Here is a 19,062-nt window from a genome sequence, read left to right as displayed (position 1 = left end):
TGAAGAACCCCACCTCACTCTCCTCAGGCCTCACAGACATCCTGCTGGTGCTTCCCAATGGCCAACCCAACAGGAAGCCCCAGCATAGGAGAGCTTACTGATGCAGTTTACGAACTCAGCCTTTTGGATACAGGACACGGCAGAGAGGGATGAAGAGTACATCTGAAGGAGTCCAGCATGTAGGAGTACCCTTAAAATTCCATGAAGATATAAAGTGTTGTTATAGTTCCATAGCCAATAGCACTAGTATCTGAAAGAGAGTTCAGAAAATTATAATGTAAAGTCTCTGGCCTTGAGAAAGTCATGATTTAGTTAGGGACATAAACCTAATTCTTGTACAGCAAACTATAAGAAAAACTGATTTAAATTAGTTGGTAATATTAGCAAATATTTATAGCACTTACCATTTTACAGAATTATTTTATAAATATTTCACTTAATTTTTGCCAGACCCTCTTAAAATAAAGAGTATCATTCATTATCTTCTCTTTTCAGATGAGGAAACCTGACCTCAGAAAGGTCAAATAACTTCAAGTTAGTTACAAGGCTAGGAGAGGATGGAACTAAAACTTGAATTCAGGTTTTTATTTCTAATTCTCACAGATCCCAGTGTTCCTGCAGCTCAGAAGAGAGGGCTCAGGGGCAGTGGCTGGTCCCAAAAGCCTCCATAGACTAGAACTGGGCCTCTAGGAATGGGCGAAATTTGAATAGTTCAGGAGTCAGCGCACTTTTTTTCTAAAGGGCCAGTTAGTAAATATTTTCGGCTTTGCAGACCACATAGAGCCTCCACTCCAACTATTCAACTCTGCTGTTGTCACATGAAAGCAGCCAAAATTCACACCTAATAAATGGGCATGGTTGTGTTCCAGTGAGACTTCATTTACGAAGCCGGTTGCAGTCTGGATTTGGCCCAAGGGCTGTAGTTTCCTGACCACTGAAATATATGCAGGAGAGGTGGACAGAAACTCCAGGAGAGGGCATGATATAGAACATATACAAAAGCCCAGAGGTTGGAATAAAGATGGCATATTCAAGGGACAGTGAGGAGGGCAGAGTTTCCGCAGGAAGTAATGGGAAATAAGATAGTGCTCTAGTCAGCTAGGGCTGCTCTAACAAAGTGCCACAGACCGGGGGAATTAAACAATAGAAACTTAATGCCTCACGGAGGCCAGAAGTCCAAGATCAAGGCATGAGCAGAGTGGTTCCTTCTGAGAGCTGTGAGGGAAGGAGCTGCCCCAGGTCTGTGTCCCTGGCTTGTAGAATGCCATCTTCTCCCTGTGACTTCACATCATCATCCCTTTATAAATAGCTGTGTCCAAATTCCTTCTTCTGATTAGGACACCAGTCATACTGGATTAAAGCCCAACCTCGTGACTTCATTTTAATTTAATTACTTTTTTAAAGACTCTCTCTGAGGTATAAGGGTTAAGACTTCAACATATGAATTCCTGAGGGGACGCCTTCAGCCATCAGATAGGATGGAGTCAGATCTCAGGGAGTTTTAGATTCCAGATTAGAATCAGTGAGGTAGAAAATTAGGAATCTTTTTGCTTGTTAGCCAGAACACTCTGATAATGCTTTGAGAAAGTGAATCCTTATTATACCACACATGTGCAAAAAAAAAAAAAAAAAAAAAAAAAAGATAACAAAATGGGCGCCTGCCAAGCAAATGGCAAAATAAATGCCACAGTTCCATCCAAGAGTTCGCGGAAGCCTGGGCAGTTGGACCCCAGCAGTCTGGCTGACCCAGGAGTCAGCCCAGTGGCTCCATATGGCACTCCACAGTACTGGACACATTCAGGTTGGATGAGAAATGCCTTCATCTACTGCCTAGAATGTCTGGCCCTGATGCACCAACTGTCTTCCAACAAAGGGGACATAAAAGATTGACAGCAATTGATGAGTCATCTGACCTTGGGTAGTGAGGCTATCAGCTAAGTTTCAGAATGAAGACAGGGCATTTCTCTTAGCAAATCTCAACAGAGGCCAGCCATTCTTGCTGACAGTAACAATAGGGCATTGCAAAGCCCCATCCCCGGGACAATGTCAAAGCTGCCTTGGGTGACCAGAGATTTCAGAACTGTGAAGATTTCTCCATCTCTCCCCAAGTTCATTCCTTGTTTGCTCAATGGAGCTTTGCTGCAGTGTCGCTCAGTTGATTATGACGTGTGAAAAGATCTGAGACAGAAGGCCTCAAGAAGCAAGGCCTGCTATTTTATATGTGGATAGTTCTCCGCATATCTCCTCCAGCCTCAGGAGTGAGAAGTAAGAGAGGGAGGAGAGGAGAGAAGAAGGAAAAAGAGAGTAAAGGAAGGAATACCTAAGAAGATTTTGCTTACTGTTTCCTTTGTTGATTGATTGCTAAGTAACCTTAGTGACTTCCTTTTTCTTTATCAAAATTGAAGTTGTTCTTACTCTCAAATCTTAGCCCCTTCTGAAGTCATTTTTTATTCATTTGAATGGGGTTGGCCATCTTTGGGCACACGTATTGCATCAGTTACATCATAATGGCTGAAAGAGATCTAATTTCTATCTTGTGGAAAACATGAGCATTAATGCGCTGGAACAGTCTGGAGCAGACTCTCCACTGGGAGATTTGTTTTAAGCAGTCTAAGGACCTGACTGGAGACAATCACTAGTTTTATAGAGAGGGTTATGTGCTGTAAACCTGTTCTTTCTCTGTCGACCACAGCTGCAGAAAGACCGGCCAGCAGAAAACAGCAGCCATGTTTTCCAAGCACTGCCTGGTATTTAATGGAAAATTCCTAAATTTTAGTGAATAACCCTCAGAGGGTTTGCAAACCCAGACATCAGGGAACACTGATTTTCACAATGGCTTAGATCTAGGGCTCCTCTCTCAGCACGATTCGTATGATTTCAAGTTTCAGGAAATTATATTGTGTCAGAAATGACTTATCATAATTCTCCCATAATCCACACAACTATTCTCCCAGCAGGTCAAGGGATGCATTGAGTACTGTAAGTCAAGAACTGTGTACATCTCTTGAGACACAGAAATTGTCCTAGTAAGCATCATTCACTCAAGAGTTGCCACCAAGAGCAGATGTTTGGGGAAAAGACAATATTAATCAAGATATAATCAGTTCTTAGAAAGATGGAGTCTACAAAACACTTTGTAGCTGTTGGTGAAATTACTAAGTATGTAATTGTGTTATCCACCACCTGCAATGGCAGCTGTTAATTATTTTTTAATGAAAATCTCATTTTCTTTTGGAATCTTCTCAGCAGCAGCCAAGGGAGAGGAGAGCCCAGAGACCCAGATTTGATTCACAGTACCAAGTGTCGGTGAAGTTAGAAAGTCAGAAAACTAACTTCTCTCTAGCATTCTTCCTCAGCATTTTCCTTCCTCGATCCATTCAATGAAGCATGTTTCATTCCACAGAGGGCATATTGTCATGACATTGGCTGCAAGTGAGCAGGCATCAAGCTTCACTTCTCAGGGCACTGCATGAGTGGCCTTTAGAGGAGAGGTGCCCTCAGGCACCTGGGTTGTTTGCCATTTTTCTGCCTTGGTTTCCAACCAGTTCATCATCTGAGCATTCAAAGGAGGAGTCAGGCTGTCTGTCCATCTTATCCCCAGAATTAGTATTTAGCATTTATAATTCTCAACTTTCAACTGTTTGGACACTCGGTTTCCAAGAAGGAATCCAAGTCCATCTCTGCAGGGCAGCAAATCCCTTAAAGAATCAGCTATGATTGTGCTGTCTAATCTCTTAGTAACAGGGGCACAACTGCAACTTCGCCGCATGTGCTTATGGAATAAACTATCCCAAATTAATAGGCACTAATATGTTAATGTACTGCTCCTTCCAGATGAGATATTTTAATTTCATTTCAGCAAGGAACCTTCAGATATATAATTTCATCCAAAAGAGCAGATCTAGCAGAGACTACTGCCTGCCATCAAGGGAGGTGATTTATATGCTCTTCAAATCACTTTGCACACAGGCAGCTGCCAACTTTACCCACATGAAAGACCAGCCATGGTCAAATTCAGATATACATTGAATGGCCATGATTTTATCAAGCTCTTTCTATATATATTTTTTAAAGTTATACAATTTTTTCTTAAATCCAACAAGATGGGACAATATTGATGCTAAAGCCAAAAGTTAGATAATGCTTCTGTGTAACAGATCACAATGTTCTGGGCTTTTTATCACTGGCCAAAGTTCCCATCTCCCCACACAACTGTGCAAACAGAAACTTGGTGTCTGGCAGCCACGTGTGGACTCCTCCGAATGAAAGACCACTCGTTATGAGATACTCATTTGAGTGACTGTTATCATTCTAAACTGAAACATATCTTTTTACCAGGAGGCAAATTTAAACCAAGTCCCTCATTTCAGCTCCTAACTCTCAGTGATTTTTTCAAATAAGATTTTTGAGAAGTGAGGGGGAAAATGCTACTAGTTGTGAAGTTTCTGCTTCTTCCAAGCTTTGTCTTTTAATTAAAGATGCATGTTTGGGAAATAACCCTTCACATGGTTTAAAAATAAGCCTGACCTTTTCTGTCAAGAGCCAGTGAGAATTCTGTCAGAATTCTCACTAACATGCATCATTCAAGGATGTTCAACTGAACGTGATCTGAGTTTCAGGGGAAGAAGATGAGATAAGAAGCACCTAAAGCTTGGATGGACTTTCCCCTCATGCCCTGTCCTGGGACTGATAGGGCCACCTACCTTTTCCTCATTAGGGCGTGCACTTACGTTCATGAGTAGCAGATTTCCCACCTCTCTCATCAGCTGTGACGATGCCTTACTCACCACTCGCCCTTAGCATCCTCCATAGGAGCCTGGCAGAGGCATGGTTAATGCCAGTTCTGTCAAATGAAGTTGGAATACTCTCTTTCTCAGGAATTAGCAGAAGTATTTCATATCCACAACACTTCCAGGAAGCTCTCTCCTCAAAACCACTAACTAGATAGGCTAGTGTAGACCGAAGCCTCTACTGGAGCAATTCCTTCTCCCCAGTGTTCATCATTTGTTTTGTGTCATTAATTTACGTGATTTGGGGTTTTGATTTTATTTTATGATGTTTTCTTATATGTTTTGGTTTATTGTTTTTTTTTTGCAATTTTTTTAGTTTATTTTTTGAGATGAAAATGGATGTTCTATGTGAAAGCTGAGTTCCTTGTTTCTTTCTTTTGCCCGTGGCTGACTGCATGCTCTCTATTGATGTCTTGTTCCTGGTTCTTGAAAATGACCATCTTGTCTGTGAAAGGAGGCGCTCCAGCAGGCTTGCTTGATCAGAAGAAAGGGAAGTTTGCTTGGTTTAGTCACTCTACAGAAACCCATGGTAACGTTCCCCCTGTGTTCTGTGTGTTGTAAACGTGTGTTGGTACATACTGGACTGGATGGGAGGGTATTTTTTTGATGGCTTGTGATGCAGTGGTTATGTGTGTGTGTGTGTGTGTGTGTGTGTGTGTGTGTGTGTGTGTTTGTGTGTGTGTGTGTATGTCTTTGTGAGGGGATGGTAATCTGTCTCACTCACAGCCACTGCCTTATTATGTCTTCATATATATAAAGTCAGCAGACATGAAAATCAGCAGCTATTCCTTGATGGAATCTTGCCTTTGGATAGTGCCGGCCAAGATTAAGGTCACTGTAAATGCCAACTTGATACTGGTACAGACAGTGCCTTGTTTTAGAAGGTGGTATGGTTCCTCCTAATGTCCAGGCCTGCCTACTCCTAATTTGGTTGCCTTTTCAAGCCTAGCACCACCACCATCACACTACTCCACACCTAAGGAGTTCTCTGGAGCAAAGTGTCACAAAATCAAATACAAAGTTCAGCTCTTGAAATAACAATGCCTGAAGAGTTAAAAGAACCTGAGGTGAGAAATGACTGGAAATGACTGAAAGACTGAAGGCTCTTCAATTATATAACTTCTTCCTCAGGGCAGATAGAGCAAGGAACTCTGGAAAGCTCTGAAAGTCTGTCTTCCCGCTCCCAGTGCTAGAACCATCCCTAAGGTCTGGTCTTGCTCACCGGCTCCCTCAGATCTCAGGCTGCAAAGAGAATATAAATGCTGTCAAATTCAACACCACCATTTGTCTTTTCACCACATTCCCGTGATGTTCCCACAGCCCGATTTGGTTTTAAAAATATCATCTTATCCTAGAGAGTACAGAAGGGAGTTGGTCAACATGGAGGCAATCAAAATGAGCATGATGCAGGGGTCATGACATGTGCTCCAGTCCAAGTCCCGCCCCCAACACTGTGTGACCTTGGGCATCTGTCACTTTCTTGTCCTTTAAAGTGAAGGAGACAAGTTAGAGCTGGATAATGTCTAAAGTCCCATCCAGCTCCAAACTTTAATGGCATCTGGATTTCTTATTACCCAGCTTTGTTGAAAATGCATTCTAGGGTGGAGTCTCTCATCGGTGATAGTCAAATACTTGATAAGTCATGAGTTTTCTCTTTGTATCTTCAGTGTTCTTGAAATGAGTCTCTTCTTACCCACATCTTTTGTGCTGATCCACAAGAAAAAAAAAACTGGGAAAAATCCATGTCCAACAAATATTATCCATATAACCAGTAGAAGTCTTTTCCTGGTTGTGGTGGCCCCATGGAGACTTCTCACACGGTGCCACATCCCCTGATGCCACACCCTCACTAGTTGTAGCCTCCCTGGCTGCTGAGAGCCAGTGATTTTCCCTCCACACAAGGAGTTCTGTTCTGCAAGGAGGGCTGAACCAGGGCCTGTGCTGTGATGGCCGCTCTGAAGAACAGGGTTGGCACCATAAGTAACTCATGTTTGTATCATTTGAAAAGGGTAATAAAAGGTGGAAAAGAATTTTGTGGAAAAGAATTTTCTTGAATTAAACTTTTTTTTTTTTGGAATAAAAATTGGTAATAAGAGAAATGGCTTCTAAGCCACCAAATGAGTTCCAAGGGGAAAACTCCAGTTGGTCTGCAAACTCAGCCCCTGTCACCTCCGGGGAAGACTGGAGATGGATGGACAGGTTGGCACTAGTGGAAGTAGATGGTTTATATCCCAAGTCAACCTGTTGTAGTAGGACTATCAAGGTTGCTGGAAAGGGAGCTAGTGTCCCCACAGTCTGTCTTTAAGCCAAATGTAAACTTAATTAAGCAGATTCCTCCTTCCTGATGTCTGCAGTGCTAGTTTAAGTCTTAGTGCATGACTCTGTTCATGGTCACTTGCTTCAAGCTCTATTTCAGGTACAGTCCTATATATAACAAACTCAAGACTGTGCACTACAGGAAAAGAGCTGTCCTCTAAATCTATCTAGTAGCTCATGAATGTGGCAGAAAATGCCCTTTCTATAAACAAGCTGGACCCTAAGTTTGGGGGTAGAGACCCCTAGAATTGATGGGTGGAAAAAAATAAGGGAAATAAAATATTTTTATGAAATCTCTCCTTTGATGGTGAGTAGGGGATGCAAGTGGAAAAGGTCGCACAGCTTCTCTGAGAGTGTAGAGTTGAAAGTAGAGAAAAGGTTCAATGGTCAGGTTTTCAGAATGTCTCCTATAAGGTAAATGATCTTATCACCAGATTTCTTCCCACATTCCCATTAGTTTAGAGTGCCCTTGGCAGCAAAACTTATCCTAGATAAGAAGGAGGCATATCACTCAGTCAAAGAAATCCATGAGCCTGGCCAGGGCAGTGCCAGGGCCTCAGCCTGCTCCAGCAGCACCCTTACCCCCCACTAGTGGGTGCTGCTTGGTCCCCCTCCTCCCAAACAGCACTCCTCCTGGGACTGGGTGTGTCATAAACTAATGCTCTTCTCTCCCTTTTCCTCCCACCCTCATGCCTTGTTCTGCAACCCTTTGACTCTTGCAGTGAGCATGCCCACAAGTGAGACGGAGTCTGTCAACACTGAGAACGTGGCTGGAGGTGACATCGAGGGAGAAAACTGTGGGGCCAGGCTGGCGTGAGTAGGCTCAGCAAGCCCACGGGCTGGGCTTTTCCCGGGGTGTGGGCAAGGAAGCTGCGTCCTGAAGTCAGAATGGGGTGGCTCATTCCTGGGATGGCAGGGATCAGAGCACAGCAAGAAACAGAAAGCTGTGTGGGGAGCAAAGTGGAGGGAGCTAGGATGAGGATAGCCCCTAGGGTGTGGGGGTGAGTCTTAAATAGAGACTGCTCTTCAATTCAGCACTGCTGTGAAGCTCTGACACTTGAATTTTGAGCCCCTTGCCATCACATGAGAGAAATACAAGGAATGTGTGCGCAGGGTTAGGGATGGCTCTGAAGCCTCTTCCTTCCCAGCCCCTCTCACCCCCTTTCAGAAGAGACAGCTATGTTAGGGTCCCTGGGTCCTGCTAACCATCCTTTCCATTCTGATAAAAGTGACCTGGAAGGAAAGCCAACAGGTAAGAAAATGCACAGAGAAATGATAAACATCTTGGTCTTATCTACAACACTAAGTTATCCATCTAGTGAAGGGAAATGGGAGCCCGAAATGCAAACGAGTTAATAAATTCACCTGTGCTTAGCCTAGGCCGTGGCTGATTCCTCCAAAATAAGTGCCGCCTAGATGTTCACGACTTCCCTTTTCCTGGGTCGAACCCCAGGTCCTGGCTCTGCTGAGCTGACCTTGGCCTGCAACTGGGCCACCTGTGAGGGGGAACAGTTCACACATGAATTATCACAATCACTCATCTTAGTTCAATCTTAAAAATGGAAACCTGTGGTCCCTTGGAAATGTTCTCCTCAAAAAATGAAGGGGAAAAAATGATTTACCTGCTAAAAATAAGCAAACTGCTGGTTTCATGACCACTGTCTTAGAAAGCAGAGTCCAAAGATTAAAGTCCAATTCTGTCAAGGAGTCATACTGACCTGAGCATGAGGCCTCCTGGACCAATCAGATTCCACTTTGGGAAGTGGAGACTCTCTGCTTTTCCTGTTGCCTGGGAGGTATAAGAACTATAAACTCACCGGGTCACTGAAAGGCATTGCAAAAAGGAGGCCATGAGGCACAAACTGGTGGTTACTCGAAGCGGGGGCAAGGGGGCAGTTCGAGGCACTGGGTGGAAAATGTGAAGGGAGTAAGAAGTACAGATTGGTAGTTACAAAACAGTCACAGGAATGTAAAGTACAGCATAGGGAATATAGTCAATAATATTGTAATAACTATGCGTAGCGCCAGGTGGTACTAGACTAATTGGGGGGATCACTTTGTAAATTATATAAATGTCTAACCATTATGCTGTACACCTGAAAGGAATATAAAATAATATTGAATGTCAACTCTAATTGAAAAATAAAAATCAAAAGAGAGAGAGAGAAGGCTCTGAGTAGGACCAGTCCCAAATAAAATGAATTTCTAAATCACTCCATCAGTAGAACGGCATCTTATTTCAACCTTCCTCTCCGAAATGGGTCAGAGCAAACCCAACCCTTTTTAAGAGGTTAGCTGTAGGTGAGTCTAAACATAAGCCACACCTGGCCTCCAAGCCAAAGGAGAATGGAAAACAAGCCTTAGGAACAGACCATCTCTTGCAACTTCTGTTTCCAGGGTACATGGGGCTTTCAGAATCACTCACTCTGACAGTGGCACCAGGGAGTCTGCACTGCAGGTTTCTCAGCATTGTTGGAAAGCAATTATTGTCAAAATGTTGTTAAAATACGGTGCTAATTACATTTTTAAGCATCAGTCCAAGGCTTTTTTCCCTCCTCTTCTTTCGGAACCATACAAAACAAGCACTCAAGTTTCTAGACGTGGGTCCCAGACAGCCTCACTAGGGAGAGGCAGATAGCAGGCCTTCAAAGTCTGTCAGTGCTAGGCCTTTCTGTGATCTTGACACAAGGAAGGTTCGAGAGAAGACAATCAGGGATCCTGCAACTCTGGCTTTTGGGCATGGCCCAAGTTGCAGGCCAGGAGGGACTGGGGAACTGGCACCAGGAAGCCACTGGAGAGTGTGTTTCAGGAGAGCATAGAGGTTCTATTGGAAAGAAAACATGATAATCCCCCACAGAGGGCAGCTGGCAGTCTCTCTCGCAAATCTGTCATCTCTGTGAGGACATACGCCGCAGACTTCAAGAGCTCTGTAGAAATGGTCCGTGTTATCCCCATGAATGTCCACATTTATATACCTACACTGGGCATATAAAATACCTGGTCACAGTGCCAGAATTATAATATCTACTTAATAACTGATGGTCTTTCCCCTCTCCCACCCCACACCCACCCCCACCTCAGGCAATGATGGGGTGAGCCTGCCAACATTCCTAATGGCAGAGACAGCATGAGAACAGGCTGCGGGCTGAAAGTGAGTGACAGTGAGAGGCTAGCATTTTTAAAGGTAAGAGTGAAAAGGCTTATGTAGTCAGATGTGGTCTGGATAAGGACTTATACCTAGTGAGAGGCCAGGATGAAGATGATTCCTGAGTGGGGTGGGGGCAGAGAGAAAGGAACTGCAGTGTGATATTTTAGGGCTGGAGGAGGCAGGTAGGGAGGACAGGTGATGCAGAGGAAAGTGCCGTCAAAGTTTGGGGATAGAATGTGATTAGGATGCCGAAGTACAATGTGAAGCAGGGTCGACCAGAGAGACGATTTGCAGGGATCGCACAGGCAGCAGTGAAATGGAGGTCTAGCTTAGAGCAGGCACAGAGTCACAGGCTTGAGGTATTCGGTATAAAAACTATTAATGAGGTCAAAGGACAAGAGCTGTTCACAGAGGAGTAGAGGTAGAACCTTGGGACGTGGACACACAGAAGAATAAGAACAAATAAATGAAACAGATGAAGATGTGTTAGGGGAACAGACAGAAGCACTCACTTGGAAACCACTAAATTTCAGGGCAGACCTATTTATTTGAACTCTCATCAATATTGTGCCCAGCTTGGTGCTAGGGATGGGTGATCCGCAGCAGGAGAGCAAATTGACACCATCTCACTGGAGCTCATAATCTGGCACGAAAGTGACATTAACAAGTAAAGAAGTCATTAAAATCGGGGTAAGTGCTAAGAAGGAAAAGTAACTGTAGTATGGGGTTAATGACAGAGGGAGGGACCTGATTTAGACTGGTAAGTTAGGAACAGCTCCTGTGAAGAAATAAAATTTTAGCTGAGAACTGAAGGACAAACATACATTATTGAGGGAAAGAGTGAGGCAGAATGTTCCAATCAGGGGCAACGGCGCATTTCAAGGCCCTTGGGTGGAAAAACTGAGAGAAGGCCAGTTTGGCCAGTGTGGCATGAGGAGAGACTGGGAAGATGAGGCTGGAGATGCGGCAGGGCCTGGTAGACCCTTTAATGATCTTGGTCACAAAACTATGAGAAGTCATGGAATGTGAGAAGTCATACGAATGTGGAATAGGTTAGGAAAAGAATGGGTAAGAGCGAGGCCAATATGGAAACAGGAGAATGAAGTGGCCTCAATAGCAGTTACCAAGGTATGAGATGATGGCAGCTCAGGCTAGTGTCACGTGTGGAGATGGGAAAGAGTGGGTGGACTCTGTTCTGGGGCTGTACTCTAAGGAATGGACTGTGGGACCTGGACTCAGTGGAGGAAAGCAGGTGGAAATAAGCCAACACAGGGCACTCACTCCAGAATTGGGGCCACAGAAGGGAGAGGGGAAAATAGGATCAGAGAGGGAGGAAGCAGCAACAGCCAAAGGAGAAATTGCTTTCATCACAGTGAAGACTGGGATCGTTTTTAAGGCAAAGAAGCCCATGCAAAGGTTGGGGCTGAAGGTGCCAGAATGGACATGAGTGCTGATAGGAATTGCTTTATAAGGCAGAAGGTTGGCTTCAAAGACAGTGATTTACACAGGAAATGTGTAAATTAGTCCTTTACCTCTAGGACTAATTGGAAGATGGAAAAAGAGACCTGACATCAGGAGTCCTGAGGTCTAGTACCAATCAGCCACCAACTAGCAATGCAACCTCGACCAAAGCACTTCTGCTCTGAGCCTGTCTTGTCCTCTGGGAAGCAAAGGAGCTGGCCTCGTGGTTGCCTCATGGATTTCTTAGCAGAGGCCAAGGAGTCCTGGAAACCACCTGTAGGACTAACACAGAAGACCACATTCACCTCTTTTACATATTGGGCTCCCATGTAAGATTTCACATGAATAAAGAGGGTATAACTTGATAAATTGCAAACCAAAAATCCAGATGGCATCTAAGAGTCCCTCTCAGCTCTCAAAAGCCTACAGTTCTACGAAGAATATAGAATCAGAAACAGGCTCTGCTGAAGAGGGTCAGTGATAGGAGTCATACCAAATGATCCATAATCTCATCACAGAAAGTGAGGGTTGGGTATCCTAGGAACTGGAGGGACAGTACAAGCTAGTGAGTCACCAAGAGGTCACAGATTGCTGAGCAGTGTTGAAGCTGCAGGAGAGACTGACATCGTGAATGCAGAGTGTCAGATGCATGGCAGCTCAATATACTTTTTGGTAGGCTTTTTAGCCTGGAAGCACTAAAACAGATAGTGGTGTGAACTGGATTTAGGGGTGAGAGTTGCCAAGCAGAAGGCCCAGGTAGTGTGGGAGTCTGCATTGTGTGGAGAGCGCCACAGATGTGGCCATGGGGCCAGGCTGAGAACTGGAGGTCAAATCTGGCATTAGCCTGGGAGATCTGGAGAAGTCTGAGTGGTTGGGAAGACCCAGTGAGGGCAAAGACTGGGTTCAGTGAAAGAGCAGGAGGGATCATGGAGAAGGATGCTCTGGCCAGAGACGGAGAACCACCGAGGAATCACCTGAAGCAATGCTCTGCAGTGATGAGGCCCAGGGTTTGACCGTTCTGGTAATGACAGCTGTGGGTGGTATTGCAGCTGTGGACCCGAGGAGGCTGAGTCAGATGCGCGTCAACCTGAATGGTGACTGCAGTGCCATCTGATTTATGGTAACTGCAAATTGGGACAATTCAGAGAACAACTATTTCACACAGCACGTAGTAAACATAGGGTGCTCATTAAGAAGGGGAGAGAAGCTGAAAATATAAATAGTTCCCAAGAAGTTCAAATATTTGTCAAATGATTATAAATTATAAATTGAGTAACTACACAAAACAAAGAGTTTTAGGTTTGTCTCTCATTTTGAACTTTGATATCAACAACAACAAACAACACACACACATGGTTTTCTAGAGAGTTTGTCTTGGAGGCCTGGGCAGAGAAAGTATCTTGGATTGGACAAACTCCAGGTCTGACCCAGTGGACCGAACCAGTGAAACTGTTCTGATGGTCCTATGAGTTAGATACTCACTTTCTCCATCTCCCTGCTCTTTAAGAATCCACTTAAAACACTAGGTAGGATAGGACAGGATGGGATGGGATGGGATGGGATGGGAGAATAGAATAGAATAGAACAGAACAGAACAGAACAGAATAGAATAGAAGAAGTGAAAGGCTGCCTAGCAATGGGGTCCCTCTGTTTTCATGAAGTGGGGGTCTACTGTTGACTCCCTCTTATATAGGGCAAATGGAGGAATCGAGGCACTTGAGCTTCGTAAGAGTTCTAACCTCAACTCTCCAAGGACTGTAGTTTTCCTTTGTCTCCAGACACATGCTGCTTGAGCAACACCCTCCTCCTTATCAAGTAGGGGTGCTTAAGTAATATGGTACTTAAAAAGGGACTAATGTTTCAGACCCAGAAAGCCTGAAATTGAGCTGGCAATCCCCTGAGAAAAACAACAACAATGAAAATTAGTCTTCAAGTGTGGTGTCTGGGGTTATACATCAGGACTTGTAACTAAGTGGAATAGAAAGTCCTGCTTGTTTCCTTCTCTTTGGGATGTGCCCTAATGCCAAGGAAAGACTTAAATTCAGGCATGGTCCTCATTTCAAACAGTCACCCTTAGCCCTGCACCTCCCCCGTGCCCACATCCCAGAGTCATTTCCATAGGAGATATGAGCATTCTGATTTCAGTTTTCCCAAGTGGGAGTTTTTAAGAACCCACTCTTATGACTCATTTGAACTGAGAGACAGAGCCTTACAGGGAAGGGCCTGTGGTCTTCACTGAAGGGCACCCCAGGGAGGGTCACTGAGACATTTCTGAGAGGATGCCTGGGGCCAGCCCAGGCTCTGTAGACAGAGTCACAGGGCTAAAAGATCATGGCCATCCACACTGGCTTATGTTTACAGCAAGGAAGGTCAACTGCCCAAAAGCAAGACTAGGGACGCCCCTGTAGGTGCCAAGCTCAGCATGGCCCTGACAGAGAACAGGGCACCCCGGATTCCCCATCACCCAATTAGCACCTGGAAAACATTTGTTTCTCCCATTAAACTGTGGCTCTAAATAAAAATGCTGCCCTTGGCTCCTGGTCCCCCTCCCATACGCTTTGTTAACATGTGATTAAAACCCTCCAGCCCTAGCAGGCAGTCTTTGGAGGCGGGAAAAGGTTATTAGCTAACGGTTCAGAACAGTAAAGGCACTTGGCTCAGATTCTCAGTGCCCCAGAGATATAATTATCTCATGCTCAATGGCTTTGCCACCTGTCACATCTTCTGGTTTAATTTTTTTTAATAAAAAATAATGAGAGAGGTTGTTTTCCTGCTTGTGTGACAGAGCTCGCTTTGTGCTGAGCTGGGACAACACAGGCTTGCAGCAGTCACCTCCCAACTCCCTGCTCCTGTTTTCTCTGCATTTCTCTTTGTGTCTCTGCTGCTGTTACCACCCCTTTTTTCATCTCTTACTTGCATTCTGCATCTTTCTACATGCCCATCTGAGCCGGGTTGCTCCACCTGCAATTACTCCCTCAAAAACAAAGCCTTTCTGACATATCGCCTTCACTGTCTGTCTCAAGTGCTTGCACTGTCTCTCTCCCTCTCAATCCCCCTCTCTGTCTCCTTCCATCTGTCTCCCTCCCTTCCCCTCTTCTTCCCGACATCCCTTCCTCTTCTCCCAGCCTGCCTCCATCCAGCCTCCCCTGGACTCGCCTGTATGAACTAGGGAGTCTCAGAGCCTCCTCACAGTTTCCGCCTTTCGATGGACTCCTGCCCTCATACAATGACCATTCGAGTCAGCCACCAGCACACCTGCCCTGCACTCCTGCCCAAAAGTCACCCAGGTGTTTAGGGTTTCACGTGACAGTCAGCATCCTGGTTTTCTCCTCAGAAGCCATGGCTGTTTCTTTCTGTTCAGTTTGCTGCCCTTGGGTCAGGACTGCTGTGGCCTCTCAGTTTCCAGCTGGCTCCTTTTGCTCATCCTCACTTCATACCAACCATTGGCCAGGCTCCTGTTAGACAGCAGCACAGTCTACGCTGACCTGTTCCTGCCTGTGGCTTCTGGCTGGTGGGATCCTCCATCTGAAGGAGGCCTTCCTGTCCTCTATGGCTCTTCTCAAGGTGAAGCATTCCTAACATGCTGCCTCACCAGACCTCATGGAATCTTCTGGGTAGAGGCTGATCATCTGAGAACACAACGCTCTCCCTCTCCACATAGAAGATACTAGATGTGCAGATTTGTCAGCTGGGCCAGCGCTCAGTCTCCACATTCAAACACAAAACCACACCAGGGAATGCTGACAAATAGCATTCTCTCTCTCCAGAGTTGCTCTAAGTCACTTTACACATCCGTCCAGGGCCCACATAGATCGGCCCGGGACATCAAACTGCTCTGGCATTGCTGAACATCTTTGAAATGGAAGAAAATGTGTGTGTCATTTCTTAATGTCTCCTTTTTCTCTTTCAGCCACCGGATCTCCAAGTCGAAGTTCAGGTGAGTGAGATACATGCTGCTTTTTTTTTCCTTCTGTCCACCAGCTCTATCACAGTCACCTGCTGGGGAGCCCAAGGTAATGCCTTCCAGGTAGGTGATAGAGTGAGGGCTGTTCAGAGTTCTGCCCTGTGCTACTCTCATCAAGAGGAGGCTTTTGGATTAGATAAGCAGATAATCCAGGGATTGATATTTGTTGAATTATCTCTGTCCATCAGTCTTTTTGGCAGCAGCATCCTGAGGAGATTGTGATAGTGTGTCTCCCTCTCTTAAAAGATGAAAACCAGTTAAGATAAATACCATGTGGACACTTGCTACTATTCCTCGATACTTCCTGTTCATGGGACACAGTAAAGTATGAACTTTAAGGATTACAGAAAGCACACAGGATTATGACATAGCTCTGCTACAGAACCTTCCATGAGACCTATGGTCTTCGGACCCCTTCTGCCTTTCCAGGCTCACCTCCCACACTCCCCTACACAGGCCCTTTGTTCCAATCACATTTGGGATGTTTTTGTACCTACCGGAATGTTCCCTGTCCTCTCATACATCAAGGCCTTTGCATGGAGGCTTTCTTCTACCTGAATCACTATATCCCCATGTCTTCAACTGGAGAACTCAGACTTTTGTTAAGAACCTCCAGTGTTACCCCATTTGTGACATCTTCTGCCAGTTCCCCAGGGAAAGTTACTCAACTCTCTCCATTCCATAGTGCTTTGCTCATACTTCTATCACAGCACTTACCATACTACATGCCAATTATTGGCTCACAGACCTGTTTCCTCTGATAGGCTCTGCATGCCTCAGAGGCATTACTTCCAGAGAGTCTAGCTAAGTGCCTGTCCCATGGTCGGCTGTTCGTACATGTGTGTTGAATAGGCGAATGGATGGGTATGTGGAGTGGGGGTGTGAATTTACTCCCACAAAGCTTGTACATGCCAAAAATTGGTGTTTTGTGTTTCATAATTGATCTAATATTGCTTTCCTAGCCTCATCTACTGGGTAGCAGGAGCATAAATAACACTAAATTTTAATCCAGCTGGGTAAATGTAGCCCAATACTTTATTTTAAATAGTCCCTTAAGGTAAAAAGTTCAGTCTCTCATATTTCCTCTTCCCCAGCTCCTCCTCAGCCTGGAATCTGGATGTGTGGGGACAGGGGACTTCTAAATCCCAGGATGTGAACAGGGCTTGATGAGGACTGGTCCTGGACCACTCCTGAGTCCTCTGTTTATCTCAGCCAGTCTGAGCTGCTCTCTGAACTTCTTCCTGCTGAGGTACAGCAGGTCCATCTGGTTTGGGCATCCACCACTGAAATCCATGGGCCCCCCAGTTTGTATCTGATCTTGAAATCTCCCCTTCTGTTCTCTGACTCCCAAGCTCTGTTGATCCATTAACCTTAGCACCTCCATACCTCGTCCAAGTGCATGGACACTTCCAGGTCCCTCACACTCCCTCCATGAACAAGCTATGGGGAACCCAGAGCACTAAGCACCTGCTTGCCTCCCACCACTGACTCTGCACTAGCCTGGATAGAGCTCTAAGCCAAAGGCTGACACTCTCCCAGGCACCTGCAGACGCCCTATTCTATACCTAGAAGAGGGTGCTGACTAGCCCCAATGGCCCTGAGCCTTCCCAGGACTATCTGAGTGTTTCTGAAGCAAACCTCTCTAAGCTCTAGAGGCTGAACATGCAGGACTCTGGTGTCGGACTTTCTCCTCTGCTTCTGACACTTTCTTTCCCCTATATTCCACAGGAACTGAAAGACTTTTCTCCCCGTCTTCTTTCTCTCAAGCCAAGACCTCCTTTACATAAAAAAAAAAAAATCTAGAGCCAAGTCTACCAGGCCTCACTCTTATTAAGTGAAAGAGATCTCTAGATATGTAAAAATCCTTTCTCTTGCAATAATGCTTAGATTTGGCTGCTTTATCCCCAGCATCTGGAGAAGTGGCTGGTACATAGGGACCGAATAAATGTTTGCTGAGAAAATGAATGAATGAATGAATGGTCTTGCCTCAGTAAGGCAATAGGCTTGACACATATTCAAACAAAATATCTAATTTGACAGCAAAACTGAGAAAGCATTTGATAGCCCCAAAGCCCACATATGATAAGAGTAAAGGGATATAAAAATATATTCAAAAATATTTCCAAAAGATCATTCTAATTACATGCAAATGAGTGAACCATAAATGAACAAATGAATGATTGAAAGAATGAATCAATGTGATCTGGAGGATGGAAGAGAAATTAAAGATTTGCATAGATGCTGTCTAGTGAGAGATTACCCAGGAGACTCTGGAAACTTTTTTTTATCCAGTGATCTCTGATGCAACCTGTGTTTTTGAAGAAAAGGAAAGGAACAGTGGTCCCCTAAACTTCTGACTCTGCTCAGCTTCGATGCTTGGCTCAGCCTGTGTATGCTTAACCTGTACACCAGCCATTTGACCTCTGGGAAGGGTTTCTTCCTCTGCAGCTACTATTCAAGATATGCAGAGAGAACTACAGAGAGAAGACTTCGTATTCCACTTTAAGGAGTTAGTTATGATAGGCTTATCACTAGTAGGTTGGCACTCTCATTAAACCCCTTTTCAGATGAGGTTACTGAGGCTGAGAGAGACCCAGGGCCACATGACTCATATGTGGCTGAGTCAGAACCCACACTCAGGACCCATGCTGCTAACCACCGTGCCATCCTAGCAATAAGGTTCTGCCCAGGAGCACTTAACCCCGCTTCTGCATAGCCGATGTTTCCTGGGCATGGGGTGGGTAGCTCTACGGCACTGCTATTGAAAAGAAATATAATGCAAGCCACATGGGCACTTTTTAAATTTTCTAATGGCCACAATAAAAATTAAAAATAAATAAGTGAAATTAACCTTAATAGAATTTATTAACCCAATGTATCTAAATCATTATCATTTCAACTTATAAGTGATATAAAAATTATTAATGAGATATTTTACATTTAATTTTTTATACTAAGTCGTTGAAACCCAGTGTGTATCTTATACTTATTACATGTCTAATTTGGACTGGCCACATTTCAGGTGCTCAATAGCCACAGTGGCTTGTGGAGACTGCACCAGACAGTGTGGCCATGAAGGGTCTAAGCAGATATTAAATGGTGGCCAATGAGTCTGCTGCTAAGGTTTCCACTACAGATGCAAGAAAAACGTGTTCTCACACTTTCTGTTGTCTGATTGTGGCAGCCAAGCTTGAACAAGAGAATACAGGAGAAAAGCAAGATGATACAGGGAAAAAAATGGAGAGAGAATTTTTGCAACTCAAAAATAACCTTGTAAACAGTAAAGAGCCTGTTTCACTCCAAAGTAGAAGAATCTAAATTTTGAGTTAAAAAAAAAAAAGTATTTCTGATCATTTTCTCAGTTTAACAGTGACAAATAATAG

The 19,062-nt window shown here is 44.6% G+C and overlaps 1 protein-coding gene across 24 annotated transcripts in view; it reads left to right on the top strand.

Annotated features, from left to right (window-relative positions):
* The window catches only part of CACNA1C (calcium voltage-gated channel subunit alpha1 C), a 607,203-nt gene that overhangs the window by 515,469 nt on the left and 72,672 nt on the right, over nucleotides 1–19,062 (top strand). For 17 of the 24 annotated variants that reach the window (XM_036236201.1, XM_036236195.1, XM_036236199.1 and 14 more), the window contains exons 10-11: nucleotides 7,829–7,919; nucleotides 15,626–15,652. In XM_036236201.1, the coding sequence (XP_036092094.1) occupies nucleotides 7,829–7,919; nucleotides 15,626–15,652 (118 nt within the window). Of the gene's footprint in view, nucleotides 1–5,244; nucleotides 5,320–7,828; nucleotides 7,920–15,625; nucleotides 15,653–19,062 lie in introns of all 24 variants that reach the window. The other 7 variants (XM_036236197.1, XM_036236196.1, XM_036236188.1 and 4 more) reach the window with 1 other exon arrangement.

Source organism: Rousettus aegyptiacus, unplaced genomic scaffold (assembly GCF_014176215.1).
Source record: "Rousettus aegyptiacus isolate mRouAeg1 unplaced genomic scaffold, mRouAeg1.p scaffold_m13_p_2, whole genome shotgun sequence".
In the NCBI taxonomy this organism is placed as follows: domain Eukaryota; kingdom Metazoa; phylum Chordata; class Mammalia; order Chiroptera; family Pteropodidae; genus Rousettus; species Rousettus aegyptiacus.
The sequence above is the reverse complement of the archived record's forward strand: the minus strand, read 5'-3'. Positions and strand labels throughout refer to the sequence as shown.